The 11572-nt window shown below is 36.9% G+C and overlaps 1 protein-coding gene across 2 annotated transcripts in view; it reads right to left on the reverse strand.

Annotated features, from left to right (window-relative positions):
* The window catches only part of LOC107873911 (GPI mannosyltransferase 2), a 21408-nt gene extending 11606 nt beyond the window's left edge, over positions 1-9802 (reverse strand). Inside the window, exons 1-5 of one of the 2 annotated variants that reach the window (XM_016720841.2) lie at positions 9315-9802; positions 7725-7830; positions 4272-4364; positions 3994-4189; positions 2992-3170 (exon numbers count right to left, since the gene is read on the reverse strand). In XM_016720841.2, coding sequence (XP_016576327.1) covers positions 2992-3170; positions 3994-4189; positions 4272-4364; positions 7725-7830; positions 9315-9675 — 935 coding nt within the window. In that variant the 5' untranslated portion in view covers positions 9676-9802. The remainder of the gene's footprint in view (positions 1-2991; positions 3171-3993; positions 4190-4271; positions 4365-7724; positions 7831-9314) is intronic. The other variant, XM_016720837.2, reaches the window with a different exon arrangement.
* Positions 9803-11572: the final 1770 nt, after the last annotated feature.

An 11572-nucleotide genomic window follows, 5' to 3' on the forward strand; every position in this document is an offset into this window, starting at 1 on the left:
CCCCCCCCAGACCCCACAAAGTGGGAATACACTGGGTTTGTTGTTGTTGTTGTTGTTGTAGTCATTTATTATGTAATTTTTTTTAATATACTTATTATATTAATATACTTAACCAGTGGTAATATTAATATACTTCTTCTTTTTCTTATAACATTATGTAATTTTTTTTAATAACTTATGTAGATTGTAGAATTAACATAGCATGATGGTAATATTAATTTACTAATTAAATTATTTGATCATTAACAACTTTCAATTTCAATTGTTGAGTCATTTAAGTTCTACACTTTTAGTATATATATACTATATATTTTTAATTCTAGACTTGAAATATTTCCTAATATATTAGTGTTATTGAAATTTTGATCATATATATGTATTTTAATTTTTTATATTAATTGTCGTCGCACATTCAAAAAGTGCTCGCCTCGCCACGCGGCGAGGCGGGGCCTTGTCGCCTCGTCGCCTTTCGCCGTCCAAAACACTGGTTTCAACATTACAAACTTGATGGGATTCGCCCTAGACACAAGACGAACAACATGAGCCTGAAAGTAGTGCATCATCTTTTGAAGTGAGAATGTCAATGCCAAACATAACTTTTCGATTGGAGAATACTTTAGATCATTTGGTGTTATCATTCTGCTCAGATAGTAAAGAAAGTTCTCTTTGCCTTCACTATTTTCTTGAGCCAGTAGTGCTCCAACTGACCTCTCTTGTGCCGCGATGTAGAGTATCAATGATTTTCCAGGTATGGGTGCCACAAGAACTGGTGGCTTCATTAAGTATGATTTGATACTTTCAAAGGCATTACTACAAGCTTGGTCCCATTCGAAGGGAGTGTCCTTCATGAGACTAAATGGTTGACATTTTCCAGCCAGGTTTGAGATGAACCTCCTTAAATATGCTAGCCTTCCTTGAAGGCTTTTTAACTCATGAATGTTTCGAGGCTCGGGCATCTTCAAAATTGCATCGACCTTGGCTTGGTCAATTTCAATTCCTCGGTGTCGCACAATGAAGCCAAGAAACTTTCCGAAAGTAACTCCAAAGGCGCACTTTAATGAATTCATCTTAAGTTGATATCTTCGAAGTAACTCGAACACCATTCTTAGGTCTTTTAATTAGTCGGGTCTCTTTCTTGACTTCACCACTAGATCATCCCGTAGCATTCAACATTCTTGTGGAGCAGGCCGTCAAAGATGTTTTGCATAGCCCTTTGATAAGTGGCGCCAGCATTCTTCAAACCAAAAGGCATCACCTTGTAGCAATAAATACCTTTGGGCGTACAAAATGCAGTGAGTTCTTCTTCCTTTGGTGCCATGCGGATTTGCATTACCCATACTTAATGAATCCATCATTTCTTGCGGGCACCCATACCTGGGAAACCACTGATACTCTATATCGCGGCACAAGAAAGGTCAGTCTGAGCACTATTGGCTCAATAAAATAGTGAAGGCAAAGAAAACTCTCTTTACTATTTGAGCAAAATGATGACACCGAATGAGCTGAAGTATTCTCCGATCGAAAAGTTATGTATGGCATTGGTTTTCTCAATCCAAAAGATGAAACACTACTTTCAAGCTCATGTTGTTCGTCTTGTGTCCAAGGCAAATCCCATCAAGTTTGTGATGTCAAAACCAGTCCTCAGTGACAGACTTGCAAGGTGGTGTCTCCAATTTCAACAGTTTGAGATCATGTACATCCCCCAAAAGGCTGTAAAGGGACAAGCATTGGCGGACTTCTTGGCAGACCACCCGATACCTGATGATTGGAAACTGACCGATGAGCTTCCTGATGAAGATGCAATGGTTGTTGAAATTAGATCCCCATGGAAGAGTTGTAACACTTCGACAAGCCTTGAAGTACCAATAGAGCTTCTATCTTTATGCGGCGGCTACAGATTTGCAAATCTGATTTATGAGAGAAGAGATGAAGGACAGATTTGGTCCCATTGGGCGTGCCAATTTGTTTCCAACATAATTTGATTCGTGGAAAACAAACTTCAACTCAAATAAAAATATGAAGAAACAACAATTTTATTGATAAACGAGGTGGTTACAAATCTTTTCCTCCATTGATTCTTATCTCGATTTTCTCCGTAATCCGAAGGTCGTTAGTGGCGTATTTCTCAAACATAGGATGATCTCTTTATGAATATCCCATGCTTTTGTGGGATATTGGAGATTCCGATCTTTTTACGAATACCCATCAGTTTATGGGATATTCAAGATGCCTGTTTCAGGAAATACCCTTTAAATAGGCGAAATTTAGGGTAAAGTAGCCTCCTAGAACTTTAACAGAATTTGAATTCTTCTTGAAGAGTCCCACAAATTTTTAGATGTCTACAACGATATCTGCCAATGAAGTCATTACATCTGGCAAAACAGTGTGGGAAATTTTGGTAAAGCTACAGATAGGGCCCACATCACCTTTCCTCACCAAACAAATTGAACACAGCCTCACATGGTGAGTAATTGATGGTTACTTGGCCGACCAATCACCCATGAGAAAGTCCCTTTTTAGATACATATTAATTAATCTAGTCGTAGGAGCCCATCAGAGGCCCACCCCCACGTGACAATCTCACTTCGTATAGGTTGCAAAAAAGTTCAAATTCAACTATACGTTAAATAATTTGTGAACAAAAGTAACAAATAATATAATATAGATGGCAACAAGTGGGAGACTGGAATATGAAAGAAAGATCAAGGTAGTTTTTAAACTTAGTCCTGGGACTTCTCAATTATTAATAAAGAAAATAGGGGCAAAGATGGGTCCAAACCTTGAGGAGAGGACTAACTAGTTATCTACGGTAATAGGACTAAGTATAAGAAATTGAAAATTCTTCTGGTATTAGTCTTAAAAAAGAAAGCACTCATACACCAAAAAGTGTCCACTGAATAAGATAAAAGTGTAAGCATATATCTACCAAATCAAATTTAATGCTGAAGCGGCAAGTAAGAGTTTGAAAAGGTAGAAAAGGTACCAACATACCAATAACGACTTTGGATATAGTTGTAGAGTAAAGGAAGTTTTGCCTTGCACCAAGGCCTCATTTCATTTGAAGTGCCTCTCACACACATATTGTAGTACCCATAGGCTTGAAAAGCTATAAACGGGGAAATGATAAATAAGCAACGCAAAGCCCCAGAAAGAAGAACTATGAAGGTCACCTGGCAACACGTGGAAGATTTTGTCAGAGTAATCTCAAACAATAAAAGCATCACTTCCTCTACAGCTATATGCAATATCTGTCGGATTCCAAGAAGAACAACTGATGCCCAAACAAACTGATAGTTCATAATCATGAAAACTATGAAGAAAGCATATTGCAAACCACTGAAACCTAACATACTCCCTTAGCCCCAGTATGTCTCTGCTGAATATATTGAGTTTAGACAAATATTCTAGGGAGATAAAGCAAGGATAAAGTGGGTGGAAATGGAGGAAAGTTGATGTTTACTGTACTAAATTTTTATTTGTTAACGCAAAAGCTTGTAGACAATAGGTACTAATCTCAATTTTCATTCCTTCCCCTTTTGTCATTTGTCCCCAAAAGAGAAAATTTGATATGCCTTGGAATCGCTCCTCTACCTATTTGTTTTAAAAAAAAAAATATATCACATTAGAAGCCTCTTGGTCTGAAAGATTAACATTCTTGAGGTTAGAGTAACTGTGACTGCTTTAGATACATGGTCAAAAAGCCTGACAGGGTCATCCGGTTTTGTTTCATGGATGATCGGCCAAGCAACCCAGTCCCACTTGAGACATCAACCATGATTATATTTTATTACCATTCATGTCATGTTAAATAGAACTCCCTGAAGCCCCTTGGGATGTAGTGTGCCAACAACAGCTTTCACGACCTCAGAGTAAAGCAGCACAGCTCAATTTAAATAGTGAGATTCGATTTAAGAACAATCATAATGTACTGAGCGATGACCAGAAAAAAAGTTACATCGATCAAAGGAAGAACAGCAACAGACCAAAACTTACACCAGCATGTTTTCTAACAAAAGCTGCTTTATAGGACATATGCATTGTCTGGAAACAAATATACCCAGCATTAAGCACTCCATTCGACCTTGCAAATCCAGAGAGAGCAAGCCAAAGCGTTGCAATATTAGTTGAACCCCTCATGAGATAGTACATTCCTCCAATGGAACACAAAGCATACATACTTTCAGTATATCTGTGAACAGACAGGACAGAACATACTCATATGCAAGTCATCATAATATGAGGCGAATGCAAGGCACGGCAGTAGAAAATACATGGCTGAGTAGAATATGGAGGCAGGATTGAGGCAAAACAATATTGAAGCTCTCAACGCCAGCTCTGAGTCCTTCAAGATAATAGCTGAGAGTCTGTGAACCAATAACATAAAGAAAAATAAGCAGATTAAGAAAACGAAATAAATTCCTTGCAAAGACGACTTAAATCAAATGTATCATATAAAAATATATATGAAATATCAGTATGAATATGTAAGTATCAATTGAGTAGTTTGTTCAAGCAAGTGGAAAATGACTCTCCAAAACAAGACTCTTGATGATGCAGCTGATTGAGCTCAAACCAGAAAAGCCGTCATGGAGGACCAGTATGGGTAGTGCTGTGCTGGATTTTCAACAAAAATGCTAAAGTACTAAAGTGGAGCTTAAACATAGCCATTAAAATGATAAACCAAAAAGTTAATTCTATCAAAAAGATCTGATATTGTATATGCTAAAAACCACAAAAGAAGCACGAGGTCCCTATTTATATGCAACTTCTAGACAATGGATCCAGAATCCACCATTTGATGATGAAATCATGTTTAAATGTTTGTCCAGGCGGTAGTGACCAGGAAATGCTAATTTTCCCCAGAAGTGGGAATTGGGTTCTATAGCCCCGAAAAAACACAATAAGGATTTGAAACTTTGTTCTTGAAGAAAATAAGTAACACAGCAAGGATTTAAGTAACACAGTAAGGATTTGAACTCATAACTCCAAGTCCTTTTGCTTTACAATTTAGAAGCAACTTCTGTTCTTAATCAGACCCAACAACAACAACAACAAACCCAGTGTATTCCCACATAGTGGGGTCTGGGGAGGGTAAGATGTACGCAATCCATACCACTACCTCCGGAGAAGTAGAAAGGTTGTTTCCGATAGACCCCCGGCTCAAGACAAGTAATAATAAACAAATCCGTAATAAGCATGGAACAAGATGACATAACATAAATACGACACCCGCAAGGAATAGTAAACAAAGAATAGTAAACAAATTCGTAATAAAGCATGAAACAAGATGGCATAACAAGAATAATAGACCCACCAAGTAATACCCTACACTAACGACCCAAACTGGCACTAGCCTTCTATCCTAATACGCGTCCTCCAGATCTTCCTATCTAGGGTCATGTCCTCAGTAAGCTGTAACTGCTCCATGTCCCGCCTAATTACCTCTCTCCAGTATTTCTTCGGCCTACCCCGCCTAAAACCATCCAAAGCTAGCCTCTCACACCTACGAACCAGGCAATCCGTGTCCCTCCTCATCACGTGTTCGAACCATCTCAATCGGACTTCCCGCATCTTGTCCTCCACCGAAGCCACTCCAACCTTCTCCCGGATAGTCTCATTCCGAACTCTATCACCCCTAGTAAGCCCACACATCCAATGCAACATCCGCATTTCCGTCACCTTCAATTTTTGAATGTGGGCGTTCTTGACTAGCCAACACTCCGCTCCATACAACGTGGCCGGACGGACTGCCACCCCGTAGAATTTGCCTTTAAGCTTGGACGGCACCTTCTTATCACACAACACCCCCGAGGCGAGCTTCCACTTCATCCATCCCACCCCAATACGGTGGGAGACATCCTCGTCAATCTCACCATTCCCCTGAATCATGGACCCGAGATACTTGAAACTATCCCTCTTACACACAACCAGGAAATCCAACCTTACTACCACCTCGTCCTCCTGTCTTAAGTCATTAATCAGACCCAGCTTACCAATAATCTTTTCCATGTAACGACATAATGTTAGACTTTATGATCACTATCATTCTCTCAATAAATCAATAATGCCTTAATCCTAAATTTGAATACATGAATCTTCAGTATCCATTCCATTCTATTCAAATACAATATTCAGGAAATTCATCATAGTTAGATTATTTTTATGCGGGCCATCAAAGTTCAATCAAAGAACGTAAGAAAAACCATCAAAAGACTAGGACTTATACATCACATTTTCCTCATAAAACCTGACCCTCAAATCATCTCGAAAGTTTGAAGTAAAATACTTAAATTCCAAATATTCATACTGGAGTTTAGTTGAAATCGCAATACAGCCATGATGTTCTCTACAATCAAATTTTCATATAAACTAAACTACAATTTCAAACTATCTTGCATGAACATTTAAGTTAAAGAAATCACTCAAACTCAAGATACACTGGTCAAAGCTTCTAAATGACTGCTATACGAAAGCGGTACACCAAATAACCCAAATAGAAAACCAAAAACAGTGAAACAGCAGAGCAGGGTGAAGTCGTGTACAGATACAAGGAGTTGCCATATTTTGCAAAGGATGTCCAGAATTCAACAAAATGACATAGAATTCAACAAAATGACATCCAAAATACATCTTTTATGAGCTTATAGCTTTGAAGTTTGAAAATTTCTTTATGATTGCTGTTTTAATTGCAAGACACTTTATGAGTTTGCCCACTGCAAGCAATTTATCCCTTTTCATTGGAATGCCCCCAAAAAGACAGATCCTTTCATGATGTGATGTTGGTACACATCAAGATTAAACGGTCAATTGTTCAGATATTTAACCCTTCAAACATGAAAACAATAGCATTTGTACTATTGCAAATATAAAATAATTTCAGCTAGCTGTAAACTAAATCGATATCATACTTTGATCAAGATATTCCAGAGCATAGGTTTCCCATTTTCACTCATAAAGATCCTTGATGTTCCGGAAAATCAATGATAGTGAGATACAACTAACAGTGATATCAACAAGAAACCTGCATACCCATTGATATCAACAAGGATCTTAAATACTCCCTCCGTCTCATTTTATGTGTCATCATTTCCTTTTTAGTCCGTCCCAAAAAGAATGTCATCTTTCCTTATTTGGTAACTATTTAAAGACACAATTCCACTTTTACCCTTGTTCGTCCTACTTAATTAAAAAAAAGATAGTAGCACATTTTTTGATAAAAGGACAATTTGGTAAACATAACCAAGTCTTCCCTTATTTCTTAAACTCCGTGCCCGGTTAAATGGCGACACATAAAATGGCACGGAAGGAGTACAAGTTTCAGGATATCTTTCATGATCCTGCATCAGGGGTCGACATCTCCTCAAAGTCATAAATTGATTCCACAGTCAAAATTCTACATACCACACAAAAGTTAAAAGCTTAGTGTCAATCCAAACTTATCAACTTTCACACACTAATGTGAAAATTTTAAGAGTCCTTGCTATCCAATTCTTGAGATGTTATGGCACTGAAACTGAAATTAAATCTAGAAGTTTCTCCGCACGACATAAAAGGATCATGCTTTCATAAAGAAGTAATACTTAGTTAGACATGTTTAACTCCTTTAAAACCATAATGCATTATAAAGCGTATAAAAGAGCAAACACCATTAACATGACCGTGTGTTTACTTTACATCTATTAATTGAATAGATAATTAAGAAACTATCCAGCGTAGGATATTACCTGTAAAGATAAAAAGCAGCCAAAACAAATGCAAAGTAATTAAGCACATAACCAGATAATCCAAGAACAGCTCTCTGTCCGATAAAGGGTACGAATGGGGCAAACGCTGCAAAAAGAAACATTGCATAACTTTTTCAATCTAAAAGTGACAAGTAAGAAATGCTAATTTTTCCACGAAAATGGGAAAATAAAAAATACATGAACAATGAACATCATTCTTATGAAGCAAGATAAACTTTTTGAAGCATGACATGTAAAAGATCATTGGTTTCACATTTATCTATATCCATACTATTGCTTCCACAGTCTCTATTAGAGCCTGTTGAAGTGATACTAAGTTTAGCTATAACTATACTTTGAAATGCCACTGTTTGGGAGTGTGATTGCTTTCAAGTACTTTTTCATTTGGTGCCTCTAAATTCCAGCGGAGACGAAACACCTAGGCAAATCTTCCTATTCTACTAACACTTGGTGGACATAATTACCCCAGTGTCCATGTTGGTAGGAGGCAATAGGTACCCCGTGAAATTAGCCAAGATGCACACAAGCTGGCCAGAACTAGGGTTATCAAAAAAACTAGGTGATTCTTCACGTGTGTCTAAGCCATAGCGGACATAGTTACCCTGGTATCCATGTTGGTCAGAGGAAGTAGGTACTCCGTGAAATTAGTCAAGGAGCCCGCAATTTGGCTCAGACACCAGGTTTATCAAAAAAAAGAAAACCACCGGTACTTAAGCACTTCAATAAAGTACACATTTTTTTATGCTTCAAATTGATAACAGATAAAAATTGCCTTTTGGAACAAAGCCTAAAATTTAGGTCCAACCGCAAATTCATTTTTGATAACCAAGGTGTCTGGGCCAGCTTACATGCACCTCAACTAATTTCACGGAATACCTGCCACCTGCCACCAACAACAACAGGTATCAGGTCTACACCAAAGCTACGATAGATGGGAATGGTGCTTTTGTCTATTTGAATCTGAGACCTTAGGTTTCTCACTCACTTCATTGACATCACGGACCTCTGAGCCCCTCCCTTGGTTGCAGCCCAATAGCTATTTGAAAGGCTGCAAAATTTAAGCTTTCTTTTTTTTTTTGAATAACCGTGGTGTCCAGGTCAGCTTTCGCATACATCGACTAAATCCACGAAATACTTGCAACCTCCCACCAACAATAGATATCAGGTAACTCTGTCCACCCTTGGTTGCAGTCCAATAGCTATTTCAAAGGCTTCAAATTTTAAGCTTTTTTTCTTTTCTTTTTTTAATAACCGTGGTGTCCAGGCCAGATTTCGCACACCTCGACTAAATCCACGAGATACCTGTCACCTCCCAATAGAAGTAATTTTGTCCCGCCAAGGCTAGGACAGATGGAAAGAATCACCTAGTGTTGTTTGTCTCTACTGGGATTCGAACCTGAGACCTCAAGCTATCAACCCACACTTCATTGACCACTATGCCACACCCTTGGATGCTCAAAATTTAAGCTTGATGCTTTTACAAATAAAAATGAGTGCATGCATATATAGTAATAGTAATATATTATGATAAAATCAACTAAATTGACTCTCAGAAAATTCAAAAATTACCTGTCCTCGAAAGCAAGGAGATGCAAATCGGAAGCAAAGGCAAAAATGCGTAAGTCTGTTCATACTCATATCCACACTCCGCAATTCGCACAAAGTACACACTATCCCACACAATACTATCCTCAATCACCGACGCCAGTCTCCGCATGCGAATCCGAACCGGCGTCCATTCGAACTCCGAACTGGAATTTGAACCGGAGTTGGAGAGGCAGGTAGGGTTAATTGAAGCGGAGGTATCGTAAGGGTTGAGAAGTGATCGCCAGAGAAGTATTAGGGATATTAGAATTAGTCGCGAAACGACGGCGAATTTGAGAATTAGATGAGTGTGGCGGTGATCGGCGGAGAAGGATTTTCCGGCCATTTTTACGGCGGAGAAAGGAGGTTTCCGGCGGGTTTATTTCGTCGGAGAATGTAGAGATGGTGATTGAGGAAAAAAATGATTAAACGGAAAATTGAAATGTTAGTTACACAAATGTCTTTTTTTTTTTTTGTTTATTAATTAGAAAAAATAACATAAATGTACATGTTTTTAACTTATCATATTTACACAAATCTCTATCCTTATAAAATAATTACAAAAAATCAAGTAATCATATATCTTCATTGAATATATTAAGGCCTAATTATGTATCTCAACAAATCAAAAATTAAAATTTTCAATAATTATGCAAAATATCAAAAAAAAATTGTAATTAAACTCCAAATAGACGAAATTCATGTTGTTTGGCCTAATTAAGTACTTCCTCCACCTTCATTTGTCCACAATATTAATCCATTATAGTAAAAATAGATGTTGAATAATATTATGTGGTATAAAAAACGAATGGATAATTTACCATATTCTATCAATTTTAGAAAAAAAAACATGATTTTCCCCTCTAAATTTGTCCACTCAACTCACTTTATCATTTAAACTAAACTTTTGTTTATTTACCCTCTTAACATTTTTAAAGTGTATTATTTTTACCCCTCAAAACTGAATACCACTCTCATAACGGAGAGTGTTTTACACTTGCCTACACATCAATGCCACATCAATATCACGTCGAAGCCACGTCATTGCCACGTAAGAAATTACTATTTTTCTAAAAAAAAAAATTAATCTCCCATACATTATTTTTATATATTTAAGAGAAAATGGTCAAAAGCCTCCCAACTTTTACCCTAAATTCCAACTACACACTCAACCGTTAAAGGTAACTTATTACCCCCTGAACTATTTTAAAGTAGAATTATTATCCCTTGAACTATTTTAAAGTAGAGTTGTTACCCCCAAAAACTGACAGCCAGTCATTTAAAATGTGGTGTAATGCACGCGCTGCCACGTCATGTCACATCATTGCCACATCATTTTTTCTTTTTTTACTCTAAAAAAATTAATTACTTAACTTTATTATTTCCTTTTTTCTTCCCCATTTTTCATTTTGTTCAATTTTCTTCTTCAACCAATTTCATCTTCTTGGATCAAAAATAAAATTCTTGAGAAAAAAAATGGCGTATTAATGAAGTTCTTGAATGACGGATTAATGAAGTTCTTCAACCCAATTTCATCTTTTTTTGCTCAAGATCGCCATTAATGGCGAATTCTTTCCCATTGTGAAAAATTCAAAGTTTTGAGTTTGCTATTAATGGCAGATCTTGAGCAAAAATAGAGAAAATTGGAGAAATGAGTTGAAAATTATACGTGGATTATGTTGAAAATTATATATGACATTGTAAAAATTCAAAGCTTTGAGTTCCCCATTAATGGCAATCTTGAGCAAAAAGTGAGGAAATCGAAATTCTTGAATTTTTTCAAGTATTTTGAATCGGAGTTCCCCAACTTCTTCATTCAAAAATTCATTAAATCAGAGAAATCTTATTGATTCCTTAGTTCAAGTGTTTCTTTGTTTTGGTTTCGGAGCAAAAAGAATTTCTTAGTTTCGGAGAAATCTATTAATGAGGAAGATGGGGAACTCCATTAATGAGTTCTTGAATTTTTATTTTGAAAAAGAGAAGAAGAAGACATGACATGACAATTAAAATTCATTAAGAAAAAAGTAATAATTAAAATATTTATTATATTATTAAAAATAATGATGTGGCAATCAGAAAAAAAATTTAAATTGAAATAGGGTCAACTGACGTGCCCATGGGCAGGTGTAGTCATGTCCAGTGACAGGTCAGCAACTGGAAGGTAATAAATTCAGTAAAAATAAGTTTAGGGGGTTAATAGGTCACCTTTAAAGGTTGAGTGTATAGTTGAGATTTCGACTAAA

Source organism: Capsicum annuum, chromosome 1, assembly GCF_002878395.1.
Source record: "Capsicum annuum cultivar UCD-10X-F1 chromosome 1, UCD10Xv1.1, whole genome shotgun sequence".
NCBI lineage: Eukaryota > Viridiplantae > Streptophyta > Magnoliopsida > Solanales > Solanaceae > Capsicum > Capsicum annuum.